The sequence below is a fragment of the Drosophila yakuba genome, chromosome 3R (genome assembly GCF_016746365.2).
Source record: "Drosophila yakuba strain Tai18E2 chromosome 3R, Prin_Dyak_Tai18E2_2.1, whole genome shotgun sequence".
Taxonomy (NCBI): domain Eukaryota; kingdom Metazoa; phylum Arthropoda; class Insecta; order Diptera; family Drosophilidae; genus Drosophila; species Drosophila yakuba.
Genome location: NC_052530.2, coordinates 20,521,171 through 20,547,193, shown reverse-complemented (window position 1 = coordinate 20,547,193; position 26,023 = coordinate 20,521,171). Strand labels below are relative to the sequence as shown.

The following is a 26,023-nucleotide window of genomic DNA, read 5'->3' as shown; positions in this document are numbered from 1 at the left end:
ATGGTGTGTGTGTGTGTGTGTGTGTGCTTTTCTGGCGATTAGCTGCTATTATTATTGCTCGCAATTTAACTCGCATCTAAAACCCTCGATTCATGTGGCTACATATCTTCTTAGACGACTAACTTCTGCCTAGTTTGATGAATGATTCGCTTAGTGTTTTTATCTTGGGACTTTTGTGTTGGATGGTTGGTTGTGTGTACGAGTATGTAGTATGAGCATAAATCATAAATCGATATAGAGATAGCAATGGAACAGAGTGATTCAGATATGTGAGAGATATGTATGTGATTATCTGGCAAACAACCCACCGCTATGATCAGCATATTCCGTGAGCAGAGGATTGCCGGCTAGGGCGGCGTAGTTCGCATAATCGTACGGTGCGAAGATCATTCCATGGCCGGTCTGGTCGAAGGCGGCTGTCGGAGCTGCCTGGGCGGACAATATGCTGGCCGCCGTTGTGGGGACGGTCATCCGGGGATTCAGTATCAATGGGGCGCCCAGCGGGGCGGCGGCGGGTGCACGGATCTGGGCGGCAAGGCCGGGCAGGCCGGTGGACGTCAGCAGGCGGCTATCGGAGGCGGCCACCAGGCGGCGCCACTCCTCATCGCACACTGCGGGATACAGATAAGAAGCAGAGCCAACGCATGAGAAAGCTGGTCGTCGAACACATAAATCAAATACAAAATAAACAGAAAAATGTAAAATCGAATTTGAATCAGTTTGGTTTCGTTAACGGTTCAGTTTTGCAAAATCGTTAATGGTTAGGATCCTCGCTCATTCGATTTTAGCTGCTAGTTAACGTTGGTTATATCTTTAGTGTTTGATTTGCTTTGATTCTTTTTTACTTTTTAGCTCTGTGTCTGAGTGGAGATTGGGTTAGGTTATATGGTTGGTTTTAGATGGATACTTTATAAATGTAGAGAGAGAGAGGCTTTTGGTTGACATACCTGCGACAGATTTCGCTGTTGTGTCCCTATAAGTGCCATTAATAATCGCCAATTCCATGAGTTGACGTTTCTTTAGCTCATCTTCGCCTTCGGCTTGCTGTTAGTACGAGTGTATGTTTGTGTTTTTGGTTTTGGTTTTGTTTTGGGGGGTTTAATGTATTAAACGGAATACATTAAAGCAGATTAGGTGTTGTTGGTAGAGAGAATGAAAAATAATACAAGAAAATTCATTATTAATTATATTGGTTAACATTCAATTCAGTTTAGCTGAGAAATCATTTAATTTATTATTGATTTAACATAGAAAAAGGAGTTGGCAAGGGATAGGCAACACGCATTCGATTTAATTGTTTCTTGTTTATTCTCACTTTTTACTTTAAGCTCTATCGCGGGCGCATTTGAACTTTAAATTAGGCAATATCAGTTTACTTTTAGGCTTTTCTGAGGGGCTCTCTTTTTGCTTTTTGGGGCTCGTTAAGACCTCTCGACAAACACTTACCGGCACGAGCAACTTCTGTACTTCGGCTACGGCCTGGGCCAACTTTACTGTGGCACGGTTCTCGGTGTCCTCGACGGTTATCAGGACATGCAGGTCATCGGACAGATGCTCCCAGTTGGGCTTGCCACGGTTGGCGTCCTCCTGGAAATGGGGAATGCAAAGCTTTAGGATGTACGCACATTTGTGAAATACTTTGTATATGAATGTCTACCTAAATACCTAGGCGCAGCGAGTGGCCTTCTTAAAAGAAAAGTATCTTAATTTTTCACATTGTGTTTTCTGATTATAGCATGCAAAGAATACAGCTGCAAAATTTTGAAATTGAAAATTATTCTTTGGTTTGCTCAGTGATTCAATCGCTTCACCTTCTTCCTGCTCTTTTCAATATGTAAAATATTCAAAACTGCAAACAACAAAATGCGAATTTATTCGAAACTGTGCTAATGGGCGCGGAACAATTAATAGTGGGCGAATTCCGACACACTTAAAACATTATTGCCATTTTTCATTTCAGCGATGTTATTACTTGTGGCCAGAAGAGTTGTGGCGAACGTGCTTGAACTACGAGTATATTAAATACTTTTGCCTCTCCTCCTGCAACTCAGCTTGTGAGCCACAATTTATAATCAATTAGGATCAAATTGGATAGAAATTCTTTTGAAGTCGTCCAGTGCTAATTCCACGTCAAATTAACAACTGTCAAGTTGGCCACTGTACGAGTGCCGGACAAAGTTTTGTCATCATCATCAGGAATCGAGAAGAACGACCTTTATTCGTTGGCCACTTCGGATGAGTGGCCAAGCAGAAGAAAAACACAGCACAACCTGAGCAAATATAAAGAGGGCTCGTTCTCACCTCACAAAAACCATGCACTGTGACTAATTTTTTTTTCTGGCTGTCAGGTCTATTTCTATCTGCAAACTGCAAGTAAACAGAACATTTCTATTCTTTCGGCTTTCACTTGTGTCGCAGGCGAACATCTTTCGGTTCGCGATGAGTCAGACATTTTGTGTGGGTGTCCTCTCATTCATTTCTGCTAAATTATCAAAATATTGCATGAAAATTGTGAATTTGAAAAACTCCCCTGTCTGCGTGCCGCTCATTTGGGTCCGCCACATTTATGAATTACAAAAATACATTTAATCGTCTCAAGACACTTGATTCATTTTTCCTTCTCTCCTCCGCATTTCACTTGTTTTTTTTTCGTCTGGGGAAATTAAATCATCAGCGCATTTTGAGTGACAAGACACCCAAATAAGTATAGGTATATAGGAAAATAATTTCGACAATTTGCTATCTTACGTTTGGTTTTCAAGTTAATCTTAATAATTATACCCGTTACTCGTAGAGTAAAAGGGTATACTAGATTCGTTGAAAAGTATGTAACAGGCAGAAGGAAGCGTTTCCGACCATATAAAGTATATATATTCTTGATCAGGATCAATAGCCGAGTCGATTTGGCCATGTCCGTCTGTCCGTCCGTCTGTCCGTCTGTCCGTCTGTCCGTCTGTCCGTATGAACGTCGAGATCTCAGGAACTACAAAAGCTAGAAAGTTGAGACTAAGCACACAGACTCCAGAGACATAGACGCAGCGCAAGTTTGTCGATTCATGTTGCCACGCCCACTCTAACGCCCACAAACCGGCCAAAACTGCGACGCCCACACTTTTGAAAAATGTTTTAATATTTTTTCATTTTTGTATTGGTATGGTAAATTTCTATCGATTTGCAAAAAAACTTTTTGCCACGCCCACTCTAACGCCCACAAACCGCCCAAAACTGCCACGCCCACACTTTTGAAAAATGTTTAAATATTTTTTTATTTTTGTATTGGTCTTGAAAATTTCTATCGACTTGCAAAAAATCTTTTTGCCACGCCCACTCTTACGCCCACAAACCGCCCAAAGCTGCCACGCCCACACTTTTGAAAAATGTTTTGATATTTTTTCATTTTTGTATTAGTCTTGTAAATTTCTATCTATTCGCCAAAAAACTTTTTGCCACGCCCACTCTAACGCCCACAAACCGCCAAAAACTGTCCTTCGCACTTACACTAGCTGAGTAACGGGTATCAGATAGTCGGGGAACTCGACTATAGCGTTCTCTCTTGTTTTTATGCTAGCTTAGTTAAAGAAAATACAAATTAATCATATGCATATACTGTTGAAAGCTCGCCTAATTAAATGTTTTTTGCTAATTACTTTACGGAAATCAACCATGTGATAATCATAGCCAGAATTAACAACTCAAACACACAAAACAGGGGCATATTTTTCGCCTCATAATGACGACTAATTCCTATTTGGCACGGAAAGCAGCGACTGTCAACTGAACTTACATATTCGCGAGCACTATTTATGATAATTAAAAATGAAATTGAAGTGCTCGTCTTTGGAATGTGCACTGAAATGTGTGTGTCTGCAGTAATGCCCCGTTTCCTGCCAAATCATTTGGAATTCGGAATCCATTCGATAGAGCGATGCACTCACTCACCTTCTTCTTGTCGCGCATGGAGCCCTTGCCTCGGACCATGATCTTGCAGCCGGTCTCCTGCTCCAATTGCTTGGCGGTCATGCCACGGGGTCCCAAAATGCGACCGACAAAGTTGAACTGAAATGAAAATGAAATTGTGGAGAGGAGATATAAATTAGACGGGCGAAATTAGAGGAAATCATTAGCGAATCAACATACGACGATCTAATTAACTGACTAACTTGGGTCTAAAGTTCAACGTTTCTGCTGGTTTCTATTTCTTTTTTTTTTTTATTTTTTTTGGCAAATTTAAAACGCATTAGATCGGCTCGTGACTCAGGATGCATAAATGCCAGGCGGCCAGATCCGCTCAAAGTCAAAGTTATTAAAGCGTATGACGCTGGTCAGATTCGGTTCGTTGAAGGCTGGAGTCACCCACAATCCACGGCATTTGGACACAACAATGGGCAAAATGGGCAAACGAACGTAATATGACCCGCGGCGACACGCCTGAATTTGGCACGATAAACCAATCACCAATCAGCCCGATAGACTCAAAAGCTCTTTGTGCATATAGCCAAGTGCAGTCAGTCAGTTAGCAACTCAAAAAATGTATCTTGTCCATAATTGGGGTCAAGAGTTTGGAAATTAACCGGAATTTAAGGAATATTACTGAAGATTACTCCTTAGGTTAGGTTGAATATCCAAAATCATATGGTATGAGAAATTTGAAATTGAATTTAATGTTAACAAATTGTTTTCTGTGTAGCACAGGCGGCGACATTCAAAAGAATTTTGCTTAAACTATTAGCGGAGCGTGCAAAAATTGTTTGACGCGCTTGTCGATGATGATGGACGTGCCTGGCATGTTGGCCAACAACGTTTTCCATGCCCAATCCCAAATCACATCGATGTGGTGACCCCAACCGTAAGCTGCCGCCGTGGCGCCCAATTATCATATACTTTGGTTAGATTGCAACAACCAAGCCGGACCGCAGGCTAGCCGATAAATTAGATTTATTGGCCAGATCAAAAGCATTTCCATTTGAGTTATTGTAAATTGCTGGCTAAACTAGTTCTGGTCTCGCCCCTGGGCCACGAACGTAACCCACCCACCCACATTCATCTGGATACCCATTGCGAATGCGATGATGTGATGGGATGTGAGATATGGGGATGTTAAGTGCACAGCGGTGCGATCATCGACAGCAGACAGCCGTCGGCAACAGTTAACCAACGCCGGAGTGGCTCGAAAACAACAGCAGCAGCAGTAGAAGCAGCAGCAGCTGTTGTCTGTCAGTACGAATGTATCTGTATCTGTATCTGAGAGACTGCATCTGCAACTGAAACTGCAACTGCAGCAGCAGCAACATCAGCGGCAATCGCAACTGCCACTGCTGCGATCGAATCAATTGAAAATTGCCGCAAAGAATGCAGTTAATGCCTAATGGCTCCGGCAATTTTAATTAAATTTTGCGAAAAACCATTTAACCTCCATCGCAGTCCAAACAAAATGTGGCCAAACTATGGCGAGAAAGTTGCTAAAACCAAATAAAAAGAAATGTTGCTGCAATGCCACCACATAACATACAGAGATTCATATGTGCGCACAAAATGAATTAACGCTGGCCAAGAAAACATTTGCATTACTTATCGCCGCCGTATCAGTTGCTTAATTAAAAATCCCTGGCTCAGCTCCATGTTTGCACAAGTGATCTCCTCTTCCATTTGCCATTAAACGGAAATTAAAAACCATTTTCCACCCCACATGCAGCGCGCTCAAAAGATTCCACATACGCCGCGTTGCACTGCCACTTGCGCTCTACAAATATTGAGAAATGCCAAACAAATACGAGTGGCCAAATAAATTATAAATGATTGCGCTTCAAGGCTTTCCCCTTTCCCCCTTTTGTTTTTTTTTTTTTAGAGTTTGTGGGGGTGCTTAAACAGAGTGGCAGTTTTCCATAAAAAGAAAACTCGTAAGAGCGGCAATAAAGATTAAGAATGTAGCACTTGAACGTAATGGAGACAAAAAAATAAACATTATCTTGTGTCTTAATTAAAATGCATGCTTTTTATGACATTCTAAATATATGTTAAATCACACGGCGATACTAATTAGGTAGAATTTGTATGAAACAAGCTCGGTGAGTTTGAATAAATTGGAGTAAGCTTATTGCCCATGAGCATTTTTAGAATTTCACGGTACCATAATGGTATCCTTTTGCTCTATTGTTAGACAGTTCAAAAGACACGCGTGCTTTTTGAAGAAGTCACGCGTAAGGTACACCTAAAGAAATACCCTTTTTTCTTAGGTTCAGAGATTGGTTTCTATATTTTTAAGTATGCTCTTTGCGCTTCGGCCGTGTAATTGTGTATGGACCTTTTGCCCGCGCGTACTTCAATCCAAAGTGCCACAGTAAACAGACAAAAGACAGATGACAACGGGAGCTGCAAAGCGAGTCAAGTGGAGTGTAGTCAAGTGAAGCGTACAAATAAATGTTGTATAGTGTATACACATGTACGTACCTATATGGGGGAAGGGAATGGGGATGCTGCTGTATTTTACAGATTGTGGGCTCAGATAGGGCAAAGGGAAACAATTTTATATTTATACAATACGTACAACAATTTTCAATACGGCAAAAGGTACAAACAATTGATAAGCGAATTGCGACGCACACACAGCAGATAGGGCAACGAAAATTGCTGAAAAGGAAAGTACAAACACACAGATACACGAGAGGCTGTGATAAGAAATGGCCCTCCCAAATGGTGACCATGACAACAGGCCAGTCAATTGTGCGTAAAACTTTTCATACGATACGAAAACCAAACAAAACCAACAAAACCCACACAAAGGAAATATTTGTAATATTTCATTAGCAGGAGCTGAGTGGAAAAGAACATTCTACTTAATAGTGTTCAGATTTTAATCGCGTTGCCCGTGTGACTCAGTGAGTTTTACGAATCTTTTCATTTGAGCCGCTCGCTCGCCAGTAAATTGGAAACAGAAATGCATAAGCAGGCGAGGCAGGGGTCGGCATAGATCAAATAGATTAGTCGACTTGGCTACTACTATGCATATAGTAGGTACACATATAAGGCCTTTAGCTATATATATATATATAATATATGCATCTACAGAGAGCGACACTTTAGCACACATAATTACGCTGCACAAAAAGCTCGTCTATTACACGGAAAAATAAATCAAACTTTGACATGACAAACAACGGCAGCAAATTTAACTTGAATATAATGCTTGCTACACTTCGTTGTCGTTGGTCGTTAGTTGTTTTTTGTTTTTCTTTTTTTTATGCTTTTGGGGTTGTACCTATTAAATTACCGAACAACCGAAAATGTACATAAAAATTGCACGTAATTAGCATTTCAATGTTTATGACTAATTTGCTGCAGTTTGTAGATTAATTGGCTTTTGTGTTAACGGCTTAGACAATAAACAAGCACACAAGCGAAACATAAAGCAGCGTAAGGTGATTTGGCCAGACATCAACACAATGTCGAGATGGGCTGCTCTTGGCTTATAATTTGGCTTAAATATGGCCGCGATTTCCCACTTGTTCGATATGTATAATTGCGGAGTGACCTTAACGCGAATCGAATGTCAAATGGTATACAGATGTGGAATGTCTGTATGTAGTCTGTGTGGGGGTGTGACCGCAACATTAATCAGCGGAAAGATAATTCACTCAATTCAATGCGATCGATTAACAATTGATTGATTAAAGTCTAAACATATCGCTGCGATGTTCGTGGCTACAGGCAATTTGGAGCATAATTACCAGCACTTGAAAGTGTTTTTTTTTTAAAGATTTAATTGAACAATTTAGAGTAATAGATTCTAAAATTCGTATATGCTGTGCTCTAAACATTTGCTTCTACAGTTTGTTGTCTCACCATGAAAATATTTACCCCCAATGGCATCTAATTGCCCCTCTTCCATGTGTTTAAGCTTAAGCATCGGAAAATAAAATTGCGAAAATATAAAAAATGTCAAACATAATTTCAGTTCTATACGAAGCGAAATCAATCAGAAGCTGGCCAGGCTCAGTGGGTCAACATGTCGCATGTCGCATGTCGGTTGGCGCACCACGGGGCGTATGAGCAATGAGCGCTGACAGCGAACAACGAGCAGAACGAGAGATGGTTGGAGATGAATGGAGATGGAAAGAGGCGGACCGATGCTCGCCCCTGTAGAAAACTTGGAGCGTTAATAGTTTGCTGTAATTAATTGTAAACTGTTTTAATGCCGCGACTGCTGGCGACTTTAATTAAGTTGCATTTGTGTGTTTTGGACACGTCCAAAGAAACAAGATTCAGCATATATCTTCGCTGCCATATCCTCTGCATTTGGAAACGTGTTGACAAATTGTTGACCATTTACATGGCATATTATTGTGGTCGGCCTGTCGCCTGGCCAGTTGACAAATCTCTATTTACATTGTTGAATGCGTTATAAATTATTAACTGCTATTATTTGCGACTGGCAGTGTCTGCGAGCTAATGCCTTGAAATTTATGCCCCATGACGGGGCGCGTAGAAACAAACCAAAAAACTAGCAAACCAATAAACATTTTGCCCAGAACTTGTTGCACTTCCATGTTATTCGAAACGCCATTTGTCTTGCTTAAACACACATTTTCGAAATTCGACTGGCGGACGTAGGAAAATGTCGGAATTTTCTTATGCGAATTTTTAGTTATTGCAGATTTTTGTCTGCGCGAAATGATTGCAATTAAATGGGATGATTAATGAGAAAAAAGAACACGAAACGCCCGCACAAAATACACGACATTCGTCGGACCTTCAAATTAGACAAATCGAAACACCTGAATTATTGGAAATTCAAGCGGAAAAATCTAAGGCCCTCTGGTCGTAAATTTAAACCAGAGATTTGTGCCAGATTTTCGTTTGGAAAATATTGAAAACATCATCATCACAAGTTTTGTTTTTCAGTCGGCACACTGCTCATTTCACAAATTTATGCATGTTCTTTTTAATTTACGAACTCAACTCATTCATATTCATATCATTTGGGTCTAGCCCTAATAAAGTCCAATTTTATGTTAATGTTCGACTGTCTATTTTCTTTTCGCTTGGCTTTACGCTTTTGTGATTTAGAATATTTGCTTTATGCAACGGCCGGCCGGTAATTAATTAACAGGCACATGTAAGATATATTTAACTTTGGTCTAATTAACTTTTACGATGGTCAGGAGAGGCAAACGGTTCCATAACTTTTGTAAGTGGTGGTGACTTGGCAAAATATCGCTTTTCTTGACCAGCCAACTCTAGATGTTGATTAATCATTTCGGAAAAAGGTTTAGACTTGGGAATGACGATTACACAATTATGGTCGTTGAAAGGGGGATTATTTTTATGAAATGTCTAACATTCAGTTGAATACTATTTTAAAGACTACTCTAACAGACACAACTGTTCCAATTAAAATTCAACGAAATGAACGTTTTTGTGTTAAGTTTCAGGAGTGCCAAAATCGATTTTAAAATCGTTTAATTCCACATCACTTGGTTTGGGTCATCGCCCCACCCAAACTCCCCGAACTGGCGCCATTTGGCAAAGAAAATTATTTGCACAGCTGTCGAACAGAAGCCACATGAGTAGGGACACACCATTGAACGGAATGAAGTGCGATCTGAAATGCTTTCGAGTCTAATTAATGCTATTTAAATTTATGCATTTATCTGGATCACAAGCGAAAAGGAAGAAAAAAAAAAAGATAAAAACGAAACGAAGCTAAAAACATAAGCATCAAGAGCAAAGTGTGTCATGCAGTTAAATAAATTTCCTCAGTTCCGCCACTGCGACTGCTGTCAGGCCATAAATAAATAAAAAAAAGAAAAAAAAATAGAAAAAAGAAACGAAACGAAACGAAACTACGCCCAAACAATTTCCAAATTAACAAAACTGAAGAAAAACAAAAGAAATATACATGTCCGATGGCAGGGAGCGGGGGCTGGCGGGGAAGGTAACATTTTAAATTGCATAAAATTAAATCAAATTCTAATGTGGCAGGGCTTGGCCTGAACGACTTGCTTCGACGCCTACAATGAACTACACAAACTACAAACGACAAATGAAACGAGTGAACGCCGTCAAACGACTTCCTAAAACGCTTTAATGATTTTGTCTAACCCATTTTAAAACGCGTATACTTCTATATCTGCAGCTCGATCTGTATCTGTATCGGAGCTCAGGCTTAATAGCGAAAATGTACTTAATGGAGAAGGGTGCATCAGAGCTTTGCATTTGCCATCTTTGCTGGGGCGTTTTTCTTTGGCATTTTGTGGGCCTGTCTCTGCCGCCAAGACAACTTAACAGATGACTGACTCTACTGGCGGCGGAGAAGATACAGATACAGATACAGATACAGAGCTACGGCTACAGATACACCTTTGCACATAGCTGGCACACCTTTAAGCCATTTCCGGTGTAGCCCAGTTGCTCAGCGAACGCGTTGTCAATTCTAATTGGCGGAAGTCGTGTGCTCTCCCCGAATCCATAAATTAGATCATCGTTATCGTTATCGCTATCATTAACGTCATCATTATCATGCTAGGACCACTTACATCTGGATGCTCGCGCACTGGCACATAAACCTTCTCGTTCATCGTCACCACAGAGCCCTCGGGTTCGGGCAGGGTGAGGGGCTCCTTCTTGACCCCATTGATCTGGAACAGTGAGGCGCGCACGCGTGCAATTTCTGGAAAGATTAATCAGAGATAATGCCGTATTAATACATGTTTTTTTGCGTATATAAATAGGAGCAATTTGGGCAGACAGTGTGCAAGTCTACAGTTGTTCAGCTCATATACAAAGTATGCATTTGAGTATTCAGAGATTGTTAGACTGCCAAATAAACCAGGATTATTTTTATATTAAAATACTACCACACAAGAAAAATTTAATGACAACTGCCCATCCATCGAATACTTAACGTATTATTACTAATCATTATGAAATCAACTCTTACAGCACAGTTTATTAATTTCCGAGCGCAAGAATACACAGATGAAAGGCAAACAAACAGCGTTGATAATTTTAATTGCAGGCTCTTTGCCTCCACTTCAAGCGACTGAGTGCGGGCTCAATTTGTCATTTCAGCTAAGTGCTTGTATTAAACAACATTTAATTTGCCCCTCTGGGTGGAAAAGCTACTAAATTAGCATCAATAATACGGCGTGTGAATGTGTTCACTCAGCCATCGACTGATGTTCCAGCTTATTTATTAGGTTAATCCATGAAATCACTTGGTTTATATTTAAACAAATTATGCCACAATATGCATATGCCTAGCATCGCAAACTGATGACCGATCCCCCCCAACCCTTCGAACTGAGCTCATGCACACATGCCACGCCCCCTGCCTCCTAGTTATAGCCCCCCTGCATTTCACACTTTAACTGATTTTCCCTGGCTGGTGAGGCGTTTCAACCCCCAACTGTGTCAGTTGACAGGGGCTCTCGAATTGATATGATCAACATTTTGCTGCTGTTGCTGCTGGTGTTGTTTAGTTTTGCATAAGCTCAATTGCATTGTTTGTCTTTTGGCATGTGCTTTGACAATTTGTCACTAAAAGTGGGTAATTGTGCTGGGTGTGTTGGCCTTTAGCGGGTGCGAAGGGGGAAAGGTGACTGCATCGTATGTCACAGAAATGATTTAAGAATTTGCCACTAAATGACATCAAATTAAATGCCTGACTTCGCTCACTAAATGCCAACATTTTGACACACACTTATCTGATTTCTTTGACACTGTATGAGATTGTTGACATCAGAAATCTTAAGAATAAACATTTCTTGGCTAAACAAAACATTTTAACACCTAAAATGAAGAGCTATTTAGATTTAGATATTCCTACAGTTTTCCTACATTATAATCAAGAGTGTTTCTATATTGAAAATCCTTGTACAAGTTTCTTGACCTGTTAAATACGCAGCACACAGAATAACAACTCATTTTGGCATTAAAATTAATTATGTTTGATATTTTTTTCTAGCCACCTACCGGCTTATTTTCTTATTTATTTCCCCGAAGCTTTCACCGTGTGCCACATAAATAAAATTTCAAATAAAAAAAAATCTGAGCACTCTGAGCAGACAAAGAAGACGACAAGAAATTGCACAAAATTTAAATTTACTTTTTTCCGCGCGGTGCGAAAAAGAAACGCTGGCCAATTCCAGAGTTCATTGCGGGCCAAAGAACCCATAAAGAAAATGCCAAAAGAGCCAAAATGGAGAATGTATGAATCGGAGAAACCAAGCCAAACCGACAAAAGTCGCTCCAAACACTTGACTCGATTATTGATGAAGATGGCGAAGAGATTTTCCCCACGACCACCAATTAAGAGCAGCTGGAGAAGGGCTTTTCATTTGCTTGGCTATATGCGTGTAATTTATTGCGACACGCAAGTAGAGCATTCCATCGGTGGCATCATCATCATCACACAATCATCATCATCAGCAGCAGCAACATCATCATCATCAGCATCAGCAGAATCATTTCGGTGATTCTAAGCTATATAAACCGATTGGCATAAACGCAATCATGACAGCTGTCAATTTTAATCGAGCGAGTGTCAATCGGCATCCACATCTATTCAATCTGCAACGTGACCGATGTGTGGCAGTGGCACGAAGATTGTGCAGCCAGATTAGATGAATAAGCCGTGCCAAATTGGTGTAAAATTGCATTTGCATACGATCGCATACGATCCGAACAGAACCGAATCGAACCGATGACGGAGTCACTGATTCACTTCTGGGGCCACAAGTCAGTCAGATGAATGGATTGATAGCGGCATTTAGATAAATTACAATAATCAAGACCCTGCCATATGCGCAGGCGGCTTAATTAATAGCAGCTTAGTCAGCCGCTTGGCATGGAGTCTGTGACTCTATAATTAAAGCCCTGTCTCAAAATCACCTGTTGCCAACTGTTGCCATTTTAGGGCATAACTGGGCAGAACTGCGTTATACATATATATGTATCTATGTATGTACATACATATGTAGAGTAGAGTGGGCGGGGAGAACGAGAGCAGGCAGTGCCAATCTAATAATTATCAATGAAAGATCTTTTTATTCATTAACAAGTCGAGTCGTTTGTGCTTTTAAGGCAATCTCCGCATCTTGTTCGCAACGCGACTCATAATTTACATACACCGCGCGCTTATGACTCCATATCTCTTGGCCAACTCGCTGCTGGACCTCTATATATGGCTAGGGACGGAGCTACCAAATTTGGCACCCCAACTAGAGAGGTTGGCGAAAAATACAAAAAAATAGCCAAACTGCTTTGCGTGTGTGCTCAAGTATTATTATCATTTTGTATAATTTTTTCCCCGCTCTTTTTATAGCCAGCCCCCACAAAAGCACTTATGGCGAACCTAACTATGGAGTGTTATTAGTCAAGCAACTAAGAATAAAAATGGGTAAAACTGAAGGTTGGTTGGGGCATGGTTAAAAAGGATGGACCTGTTCAATTTCAGCATGACATCATCATTGAATCGTATAGAAATCTAGAGATTCCTATTCCTCGGTGATTTCGCCCTTTCTGAAGGTGGGCGTACCAAACATAAGATTTCCCGACTTTTTGCTTCGTTGCCGAATTTTGCAACATTTGAATTTTAAATTTAGCCTCCTGCACTTGATGATGAACAAGAAACAAGAAACAAGAAACACGAAATACGAAACACGAATGCGAACGACAGCCAGTCGAGCGTCAATAAATTGTCAAATTTTATGCACCACGATTTTTTGGCAAGGGTTCTTTATGTCCGCCAGCAAGTAGGGCATAAAATGTGTACATACTACCGGCGAATATTAATGTGGAATCGGAATAAAAATATTTTACATATTATTACCAAATATTTCGACATTGATTTGGATTCTCGTTTGTCAAACGGTTTCTAGTAATCAATTTAGTGCAGTTCCAATGACAATCTGGTAGAATAAATGTGAAGTGAGTAGCAAATTACTGAAAACCAATACAATTCTTTCCCAGAGTAAACTTAGCATATCTCGACACCGTGATCAGCTATCCATTAGCGAAAACCTCGTTTGCAGCGAATACACACTAAGAGGATATAACTTATCGAATCCTAAACTTGTCAATCTAATAAGATATGCCAGACAGATGGCGCGGACACCTCTAAACCAAATTAAAACCGCACTCAGCTCAGCAGCTTAGCGGTGCTGATTGATTGTTTTAAGCTGCGAGAACAATTTGCATTGGATCACGACTTCAGGTGAGAATCGATAGCACAGGAGGGGTTTTTCTATATACTCTATATATATAGTATATATAAGTACACTGGCTGAGCGCGACACATATCTGAGTGTGTGGCGGCTAATTTATGAATGCAAAATCATTCATACCACACGAATTAGATGACTGCCAGCTGATGAGCGTGTGGGTGTTTTTTCTTTTTTCAGCCAAGAAAACAATGTCAACTGCGATCGTTTGGGTTTTGTCTCGGCCTCCATCGCTTTGCAATGGGTGTGTGTGGTGTGTGTGGGCTGGGAGTCTTAACAAATTGTCACCAGAAATGGCCGGAACGCTCGAAAACATTTAAGGTTCAGTTCAGGCCGATTGTTGTGCCTTCTGTGGCTGCAATTAAGCCAGGTCCCGCATATTTGGCAAGCGCCAAAATGTATTTGATTTTATGGTTTTTATTTGCTGTTCGTCATGAACTCCATTGGCCTTGGGCGCATTCGCAAATTCGCATTGTACATACTCGCATTTAAGCAAAACCGAAAATAATGTTTATTGTGCGTTCAAGTAATTTCATTTATTCATTTGCATATTTTGTGCATATCTTTTCGGTTTGTGGTTGCTCGGTTTGCTCGAGGCATTGGCTTCTAAAACAACAGTGGGTTTCAAATATAAAGAAGGGAATCAAATATTAACCAATAGAAGTTATTGCTTTTTAAAATCAAATTTTAAAATGATATGATAAATTAATAATTACATAGTTGATTAATGCAAATAATCCATAAATGGACCCATTCGTTGGCAATATCGATCCATAAACCTTAATGTTATAGCGCGCACTGTACGCCAATCGTTTCGCATCGAGGCAAAAATAAACATTTGTTAGTCTTGCTACTTGTTTTGTGTTTTAATATATTTTCAGCATTTTAATTAATGACTATATACAGGCCAGCGACAGCAATGACAGTTTTTTATGCATTTTTATTAATAAATTTCTACCATCATAAAGCTGTCAGTGACCACTTGGTTCACACGCTCAAAGTCCCATGGTCTCCACCATTATAGTATCACTTCTGGCACGACATTAATATATCAATTGGTTCATCAGATTTTATTTTTCCCCCCCCAGAGACCCATAAAGTTGTGTTAACATGATTTTATAAATTTAAATTGCATATGCAAGCGCCATATTTTGTATCTGACAGACTTTAACCCACATTCGCTGAGCAGAAAACAAGAGTTGTTGAAAGTTGTCGCGAAGGAAAGAAAAACATACATAAATAAAAACGATTCCGTTGACTCACCAACAGCAGCAACCATTAAAAGCGAAATAAAACAAAGAAAAACACAATTAATGCTGGCGGAAAACATAACAGAAAAACATCAAACAAACATAAAAAAAATGGAAATGCTCCCGTAAAAAATAGGTCAACGAATTGCGAGCAAAACAAACTGAGAGGAGGAAATGAAAATACCATCGGATGAAACCAGGAGCCAAAGACCAAGTGCTCCTTAGAGCGTATAATCATCGAAATACAAATGTTCCTGATCACAAAGGGAACAAGTGAAAGAAATGCAGACAAGCGAACACTGTGCAAACATGTTAAAGTAAATTATTGTGTGACCTTAAGCGAAATGTACAAATTTTCCCTGCTCTCTACCTTTTGCTTGCACAATTGTAATTGGCTTAAAAATTAATAGAAAACCCATGTGAAGTGCCCATGCATTTGCATTTTCATTTTCATTCTATAAAGGACTCTCTCGACAACATGTTTAAATGCACGTATTATCGAATTTAACACGTTCACATTTTCGCCCAATGTTTTCCTTTGAATTCCGCCCGCAAATGGTTTGCATTGCAAATTGTTTATTTATGCACCGTGAAATATTTCCAATGGTTTTTCGACGCGAAAAACACAATAGGCAAAAAAATCACGGCAAGAATAAATCTTCACCTGGCATTGCGATGTTCAGGGAAATGGCCAACGAAATCCGTCCCAGCAAATGGGTAAACACTTGAACAAATACAGAAATGATAAAACGCACATTAAACCAACAATAACAGCGCATAATATACAAATTGTTAGTTAAATAAACCACATTTTTAGCTCGGCAGCGCATTTTCTTAATAGTGTTTTTTTTTTGTTTGCCTTCCTTTTTTGGCTCTTAAATAAACATACAATTTGGGGCTTGTCGCCGATAAAGCTCTTTTTGCGGTTAACAATTATCTGTTCTGGTTTTAGTTTATACATGTATAAGCGTATGTAAGGTTATAAATATAGTAATTTGCTTTATTAACAACAAGCAAATAAATATTATGGTAATAATATGACAGCTGGCTCAATTTGACGGGTGGAGAATATTTGCAAAGTAACGTACTTTCTATTATTAGATGGTTCGATAACTTCTATTAGTCACCCCATCGAGAGAAATGAAGATTGACGGTACGCAAAAGTTAGTTGTTTGCTAACCAAATAACAATGAAGCCGAAGATTAAATGTGTGAACATTCCACTCGGCCAGATGATCGTCGTTATCGTATTAAACACAAATCAGTGGTAATTCAATTGAAATTATAATAAAACGAAATTAAAACGCTGTTACCAGCTCATGTTAGGCGACACCTGGAACCAGTCAGCCAGTCGTTCTGCTAATAAATCGCAGCGATTACAATCTCAAGGTATTTATTAAGTTAATCGCACACAATGCCGTCAGATTGTGACTAATTTTTTGTTAATAAGCCCAAATATTTTTGGATATTTTTTTATTGCCTGACTTTAGTAGCCATTGCCATTTAATTAGGTAACTGACGAGAAGGCGTTCGAACTTTAATGGACACTAAATGTGTCGCTTGCTCATAGTCATCATGCTAAGGGTATTAAAACTAATGCCCCACCCACACCGTAAATCTCTAGAGAGTCAACGATTTTGAGGAGCAGCAGCATGTGACAACCACCAAGTGGCAAAAAGAAAATGTGTCAGAGTAAAATCCAAGAAAATGCGGCGGGATAACAATGCCAAATGGCTTTTCACATGTCGCAGACACACAGACCTACTTTGTTTCACATTTTTTTGTTTTTTTGGTTTTTTGATGAACTTGCTGCGAGAGTCACGGCAGAATGCCTCATGAATTTACTCATGAGTCTTAAACTTGAAGATGAGTCGAGAATGAGCGGTTGCTTGAATCGAAAGGAAGTGAAATGCTCAATTTGAACTTTCAGTTTTTCAGAGACAATGGGCCAAAATGGAAAGTTGTTGGCTTAAGCAAACACACACAGACACACACACACAGACACACACACACGCACCACTTCAAGTCAACAGCATTAGGGGCACAAACTCGAACGGCATTCATGTGGGTGGCACAAAGTCATCATCATCAGCAGATTACAGCGATTTTTCACATGTTCACCACCGCCGGGGCAACAATGAAAGAAAATACCTGTGCGACCGACTGCGAAGCAGCCTTGCAGCCTGACATTAAGCTTGCAGAGCTGCCACAATCAGTTAAGAGCATCAAATGGGCGAATGGGGCTTGACCCGGCCCAAACAGTCAATCACCAATGGCAGACACTTCAACGACATTAAATACGTGTCAAAACAATCGGCAGCAATCAAATAATTAACGAGAAACATTAGGTTTCAGACCCTTAGGTAGGTATTTATGTTTCGTATTGGCAGTTACTTTTATCGTTTCGAAGCATTCTTTATATATCTCTTGCAATGATTCAGAGTAATTTTATGTAAACAGGATTTAATATTCAATCACAATTACATTGTGGGGAATCCCTCATAATTGTGTTATCTATCGCCTATTGTCATCACGTTTTAAAAATATATATGGTTTAATAACCTGTCTATTTAGATAATCGATTGATGTTTTAACAAGTTCTAATACTCGTAAATACTCGTATTAAAGTTATTCCCCAGAATGCCAGCAATGATTAGAAATGATTCACTTGGTCCGTTCAGTTCGTCCCACGGAAAACTGCAACTGAAAATGACGGGTGCATTGAGTCACGGGGAGAAACAAACAGTTTCACAGCTGTCCGGCTCATTAGACGTGTGTCCGCCGTAATAACCAAGCCGCACTGGACCAACTTTAGTTCGTGAGAGCCGAGGGCAACCGCAACAGCACTTGCAAAGAAAACAAACAAGTTTGGAAAATTGCTGGCCAAAAGAAAATACATAGCTGGCGAAAAATAAGACAAAAAAAAAAGAGCGAACAAAAGCCGAGTTAAATCAAACTGCAAACTGCAACTTGTTGTTGCCAAAAAACATTGCAAATGTTTGGCAGCGCTTGTTTTGCCATGGCTACATTGCAGTATTGGCCGAGCTGGTGGTGCAGCAGTTGTCACTGGAAGGCATTGAGTCGAGCGAAGCAACTAGCCGCTAATCAATCAGTTCCCATGAGCACAATTTCCAGCAAAATGCCCCCACGTAGACGTGGCCCAGTGAAAAGCCCCCCAAAAACGAACCAAATAAATATGCAATCAATGCGTAAATTGCCACAAAATAAATGCCAAAGGAAAAGTAGAAATGAGGTCCCCAAACGGATGCTACAAAACCTGGTTTCAAACATTTGTAAAGCCAATTATTTCCACTCTGTCTGCATAAGATATTCTGTAACTTGCAGGCGGTTTTTGCAGCTTGTTAATTTAATGGCAGAATTTTAAGACTTCTCTTCTAAAAACACTTTTTTTCCTCTTCGCCAAACAAATTCTTTTTCGTCTTTTAAGGGGAAACAAAATCTGACCAAATTATGAATGAAGACGACGAGGGCGCTCAAAGCATTTGAACCAAAGCAGGAAGCCACACCCTGACCCTGTTCCCAAAGAAAAATACACCCAAATAATTAATTAAGAGCGGCTTCCTACGGATGGGTTTTTAGGGTTGAGTTGTGTTCAATAACGCAGACCGCTGACAGGCACAAAATGATGCAAAACAAAAAAAAAATGAAAGAAATAGAAAAAAATTGCTGAATAAAATTGAAGCCTTTAGTGCATAAATTTCATAGCTCAGTTGGGGCAGCGAGAGATGAATGACAATTTACTCATTTGCTTGGTTAGTCACCTAAGGAAAAAAAAAATACGAGCTAATGAAACGGTAGTCGTCGACGACACACGCGCCCATTTTTATAAAGCAATTAACTGTTGCTGATTTTATGGCCCCGGGGCTCATAAAAACTCAGCTCCACTCAATCCAACCAACAATGATATGATGATGGGATGGCTGTGGCCAGGGCACCCTTTGCTCTGCGCTCGTCGCCCGATTGCAATGGCTGCTTAAGCCAATTAAAAGCTAACAATATCTAGTATAGCTAATAGGCGATATGTGTACTCAACCAATCAGGTTAGTGGCTTCACCCGCTCACCAACACCGCCGACGGCATTTGGTTCTTGTCGTAGGTGCTACTGTACGGCGGAGATAAGGAGACTCACCTGCAAGTAAACGAAAAGCATATAGCTCAGATTAGATAAGATTAATACATTGCGATGGCGGTGATGGGGACAGATCGTATATTAGATCTAGTACAAACAAAAGATGAAAGATGGATTTATGATCCTGCTTGCGGCATTTTTCCTATCTCTATTAATTAAAGATGTTTACTTCTAGCTCGCAGCCTTGTACCTTATTCTTGGATTATATCTTCTCTTTAAAACGAAATCTCCAGCAGAAAACATCCCTATTACCTTGAAAATCTGTAAATATTTCATCGATTCAAAGGCAAACTGAATCATCGCGAGATGAAGAAGGCATTTCAACTGCTGGATTCAGTAAACTCGAACGCCTCAATCAGCGGAAAAAACTCTTACAGTCAGAGAATCTAGTTTTGTTATTTTCTTGATTCGTGGCCATTATTCTATTTCTAAGCATATTTATAGGATGCCCCACACTCCGAAAATGTTGCTTTTCATTGGGAGCTGCCATCGCTTCTGGCTTGTTTATTTCTGGAGTAGCCGAATGACTTTTCCGGACTACGTGTGGTGAGCACAAACAAGAAGATGATGATGATTCCGGAGGCCGGCGACGACCACAGAGTTCACGACCTCTTGTATTATAAATTTACAACAAATTGCCATCGTCTTGTTTGAGTTTAGAGATTGCATTGGGGACTCTGCTTGATTAATTTTCGTTATACAAAATACACAATAAATTCGTACGGTCAGTTTCGGAAGCCTGTGTAAACACACCGAATTTCTCCAAAGAAATATAAAAACGGCTGCGTTCCATCAAATTCTCGTTATCCCTTGGCGTGTTTTTATTACAAAATGTATATGTATGAAATTATGCGAGCGCAATGTACATTTATAAATGTATATATCTATTCTTTTTTGTTTTGAAAACTCACAGCTTGCGTTCTGGCGGAAATTGAAAATAATTTTTTTTTTTTTTCAAACAGCAACTGTGAAATGTTTTCAGTTGGTCCATGGACTTTGGCTATTGGAAAATTATTTGTAGCCTATGGCATTTGGAGAAAGTTGCAGTTATGTGCCGTATTTGGATCTGGCAACTTATGGGTGCTTATGTCATGCTTATAATATTTTCCCCTCATCCATAATTAGCTGAAAGGCATTTGGTGCGGCCTGAATTTAATAGATCGAATGAAAGAGATGCGTAAGTCGCGTCCCATAATCAATATATCGCCCATACGCCGTGTGTAACACAGGCACATCAAGGTAAAAACCTCTTTCTCTGCCAACAGCACTTGATCACCACCTACCCGAAAACGAAATAGAAATGATATATTATGTACTCAATAGCCACCAACACGTAATTGTGTGTGTACATAGCGTAATGTGCTTGACCAACATTGAAGTGTGGCCAACAACCAACAACTCGTTTTGAAACAAAAGCCAAAGTTGCCGCCTTTTCTTTTTGCCAGCCCGTCGTCGTCTTGCCTTGAATGGGATTTATTATAATAATAAATGTCTTTAAGTACACACACACACATGTAGGTGGGTAGTCTTAGCCACTTGGATTCGGAATTTGGCTGAGTGTGCAACTTGTTCTTAACACCTTTGCTTCTCCTTTCCTTGTTCTTTCTGGCTTTTTCCGCCCACGTTTCTGTTTATTTTTAGTCTGGCGTCCCTTCCCTTCCCTTTTCATTTCATTTCTTTTCTTTAAATTTATATTTATTTTCATTGGACCGCCTGTCTCCGCCTCAAGTGTCGCTTTGTGTGACAAAATATTTATCTGTGGGCTTCGAAATGTGCGTGGAAAAACCGGAAAAGCCTACGTAAAGCTATGAAAATGCAAGTGCACTCGACGTTCTCCTGAAGTATTTAGACATGGTCCATATGCCAATGACATTCAGCTGTTTTCTAGCCGTTGATAAGCTACGAGTCGTCCTTGGTCAGTTAGGAAAAAAATAAGAGGAGGATTGAGTGGAAGTTGTCAGTGTGGGCAGTTGAAAGTGAAGCTGGGCTCAGATTTCAGGGCCACATGTGCTTCTAGAAAGTGTCATAAATAAACTAATGATCAACCCACCATAGTGGGCCTTAGTAAGTAAGATTCAACCATCCAATAAAGGCACGACGAAAACAAAATATAAATCAAAATAAAAAATGAAATATAGCAGGCATATAAATTTAATTAATTAATTATTGGCATCAACAGTTGATCGCATTTTATTATACACAAAAGCACACATTTCACTTATAATTCATAGCCCGCATTTAAGCATTTTAAATCGTCCGCCCAATAAGGAAACTTGACAATTTACATAACCGCCTGAAATCCACCCTTTAATTTGAATCGCTTGCATACAATTAATTTGAGTTCAGCCACTGCGTTTCTCCGCAATCGCAGCAGAAACAGAGTTCCTTGAAAAACAACAAACATAAAATGTGACTTCATTGAGGAGCTGCTGGGCAATTAATTCATACGCCTACAGCAGCCACATGATTGACATGAGCAACGCTTGGGCGTCCATATAAAATGGCTTTTAACCCAAATACGCAGATACAAACAAAACGTGGCTGGCTAACTCAGCACGACATTAAACATTTATGGCATATCAAAAACCAAAGCCAAAGTAACTGCCAAAAAATGAAAATCATTGAGCCAGAGGTAAGACGCGCAAAGTCACAAAAAGACAAAGACAAGAGAGAAAAACAGAATATTGAAAGCAAATGCAACGACATTCCCTCCCCCGCAGGTTGATTTGAACAGCTGATGGCATTTGCATGAAGAAGGGCCCTACTGAACCCATTTTTTGATTTTCCTTTGTTATATTCACAATCCTTTCACTCGAAACATTTCGATGGGACAAATTTACAAGGATTTGGTCTAGTGAAATTCGGACAAACAACGCAAAACTGAAACGGCTGTTAAATTCCCCTAAAAGAAAAAATACCCCAAAATGCCATCAGATACAAAAGCACATATACAGATACAAGCAGCTACAGATATATACATATACAGCCGACAGGTAAACACAACAAAGGACGTGACAACGACGGACTTTGGCTCACAAGATTCATTCATGCTGCAAAAAGCAAACACGCGTTTCTTCTAGCATTTCCCAATTGCACTCAGCGCGTTAAAGGAGTAACGAAATTGAGATACAAAGATACATAGATTGAGGACACTTGAGCTACGAGTGCTACAGCTACTTTTAAGTAGCAAAAAATGTTGGAAAAACCAAATAACATAGGCTGCATTGACTGATAAATACTCTTTATATTTGCAGTATTGCTTTATTTTATATGTCGGGGAAGAAGTTGAACCTTTAAAAACTCACCATTTCAAAGCCGAGTTACGAATTGACCAAAAAAGGTAAGAATCTATTTGAGTAACTGACGGATAAGATACATAGGTACTTGGGAAATATATCTGCATGCTTCCACGGTATTTGTATCTTGATCTAATGCTTACAGTTCTCTCTTCCTCCATTTTTATGTTGCTTCTTTATTTTTTAGCATTACGCTGCTGTTAATTGTCTCGAATCAATGATGCTGCTCATGGCTGTGAATAAGTCGAGAGATAAGAAACAAACTACAACTACTCGGCCAGAGTATCTCCATCTCAATCTGTATCCGTAGCAGCTTTTGTGTTTTTTTTTTTTTTTGTCTATGCTCACACGTTGCCGTTGTTTTTGGCTCAAAGTTTGTTTTGTTTTCTCACATATGACGCATTTTTGGGTCGTTGTTCGTGTTCAAATGTGTGCTGGTATGATTTCTTTTTAATGTTTTGTCATAGTTTTGTATAGCAGAGCACACGCCCCAAAATACCCAAAAAGTCGGAAAAGGCGTTTGTCGACCAGTCTGTTGACAATTTGACTTTTGTTTTAATTTTTTCTTGTATGGTTGGTTGTCAAGTGAATGCCTCATTATCTTAATTCCCCACTTCAGAGGTTTTATTTGCACTATATTAAGATTGAGAGGTCGTTGTGGCTGTCTTCATGGGTGTGGAACTATTTTTCGTTTATGAAATCAGTATTAACTGTCGTAATTAAAGGGAATGGAACGTTTTTCGACCGTTAGTTATTTTTTTTTTATGTCAGACCCTATACAAGATTGCCAAAACTAAAGCTATCTAGCATCCCGGAAAATGTTTTTTCAGGAAAATGCTGTTTCAGGATTCGGGGTGGAAAGTTGCTCGCTGCCCGCATTTCACACGCCAAACGGAGTTGATGTCTGGGGGAGTTTCAAAAGCAATTGAAAAATTAAATTGATTACCGATATAAATCGAATGGCAAATGCACATCGGTACAATAAAAATGATTCACTTGCGGCCGCTTCAAGTGGCATCCATCGAATGCCCATATAAGTATGTATAGTACATACATACGTCGAGGAGTTGCAAGTTCGGGTTGAGAATCCCAGATACAGATACGACCGACCATATGGCACCGAGAGTCAAAAGGCAACTTCAAAGGCATCATATCCACAATGTTGCCTCTTTGTATCTCTGGCTCAAGTGTGCCTCCCCCTTTTGGGCTCCCTCCTTTGTTTTTCCCTGCCTGCGCGTTTGTTATCAAATTGTTCAATTTGTACAGCTCGTCGGCCTGCCTGGTGGCATATTAAAGCAATTGTCTAATGCCACATGGCTGCTCCTGCTGGTAGTCGCGTGCCTCATTGCGGGGCAAGCAGGGGGTGGTGCACACAGGGAAATTAGTGGTAAGCCTCGAATTTATAATTATATTTCATTGAACTCTTCTCATCAACAATTCTGTAAAGCCACACATCGAATATTTTTTATAAATTTGATTTTCATAACACCGTTTTCACATTACAGTTTCATTATAAAAATCATGTTCATTGTATTTTTTCCAGTGCAAACGAATGGGGAGTAAGGAATGGGGCGCCATGCTGAAAGTTCCATGTGTTTTTTGCTGCGTGTGGGGAAGAAACCCGAGCATGTGAAAAATATTTTAATTACGCGTTTCTTTGTTTCCACATTATATTTTTTAGCTTTTTTTTTTGTGAGTTGGCTATTTTTGTCAAAAATAATTCGTTCTGCCACAATACCAACAACGAACATTTGATGCAGCCTGGCTATCAAATAACTCGACAAATGACGTAATCTCCGGGTTTGAGTGTGTGGGCGAGAGCTCGCTTAAAAGAATAGATATACATATGAACGTTTAAACATACAAAGAAACATGGGGTTTCCAGGGAAAACGCTAATTGAGAGCTGAGTGTGTATTTTGCTACCGCCTGGCAAGTTGTGCAGCTGCCAGGCGAAAACACATGAGTATTACATCAAGAAATTGATATGATTTCAATTTAAGCCACCACACCAAGTGGCCAATAAATTGAGCCATTAAAAAATTACCAGAATATTTATTTCAAGCCTGGAATTTAAAAAAAATCGTGTACTACCAGTATTAGATAATGGGATTGCGGCTGTCCACTCCCAGGCACTTTCCATATTAAATGCGATGAGCCGCATCGAAAACCCTCCCAGAAACCCCCCAGAAACTTTCGCCAACGATCAATGCCCTTTTGATGCAATCTACTAACCGTTTTGCTCGATGTCGATGGCTTCATTTGTTTTTTTTAAAGCCATGGTCAACTTCCGTGCAAACGCATCGGTGCATTTTCGACCAACAGCCAATCAGAAATCAAAACAAAGCAAACCAGCGATCGATGGTCATGACAAAAGATTTTAATTGAATTTGAAAACGCAATGAGACGTGTATGGGCAGGGGCTTGAAACGAATTGAATCGAATCCGATTGGATTGGATTGGATCGTAGGGAATCGCATGGAATCATTTGGGGTCGATTTGCTATTGTGCGGGCGGTAAGGAGCGTACAGGGAAAAACGTGGAGGGTTACGCGTTCCGCATAACAATTGTCAACAAATTTATGAGCACGTCAGTTAGGGAACCTCATACCCAAACTCGAAAGCCGTGCCTATGAAAATACTAAATTAAAATGCTCATGCTGCTGTTTCTGATGCACCGAAAAAAATATCTGAATACTTTTATTAGAAATTGTAAGTACGAAAACACATACATATGTAAAACTTGTAATATTCGTAAAAATAAGTCTGGACATGTATCTATAAATCTATCTATAAATTCCACCAATACTTCGAATGTTCTGATTAAAATACTGATATTTATAGACTGAAAAACCAGAAAAACGATTTTCGACCAATATTCAAACATCATTATCAAAAATTACAAAAAATTTATCAATCTAACGTTTTTATAAGTGGAGCTTAGTTCTTTGCGAAATAAACCAAACGAAACGATCGTAACGCTGGATGTTCAATGGAATGGCTCAAATGTATCTTTTTCAAGCGAGGATGGGCCAATCATTACCATTCATTTGTTTGCCTTTCAGCTCCACTGTGTTTGCATTCAACTCGGATCCGAAGACCAGCAGCCGCA

The 26,023-nt window shown here is 39.7% G+C and overlaps 1 protein-coding gene across 7 annotated transcripts in view; it reads right to left on the bottom strand.

Moving 5' to 3' along the window:
• LOC6537693 (protein held out wings) overlaps positions 1 to 26,023 on the bottom strand; it is a 37,389-nt gene that overhangs the window by 5,677 nt on the left and 5,689 nt on the right. For 4 of the 7 annotated variants that reach the window (XM_015192982.3, XM_015192979.3, XM_015192981.3 and 1 more), the window contains exons 3-7: positions 10,533 to 10,666; positions 3,940 to 4,056; positions 1,447 to 1,587; positions 948 to 1,044; positions 309 to 653 (exon numbers count right to left, since the gene is read on the bottom strand). In XM_015192982.3, the coding sequence (XP_015048468.1) occupies positions 309 to 653; positions 948 to 1,044; positions 1,447 to 1,587; positions 3,940 to 4,056; positions 10,533 to 10,666 (834 nt within the window). The remainder of the gene's footprint in view (positions 1 to 308; positions 654 to 947; positions 1,045 to 1,446; positions 1,588 to 3,939; positions 4,057 to 10,532; positions 10,667 to 26,023) is intronic. The other 3 variants (XM_002098202.4, XM_015192980.3, XM_015192978.3) reach the window with 1 other exon arrangement.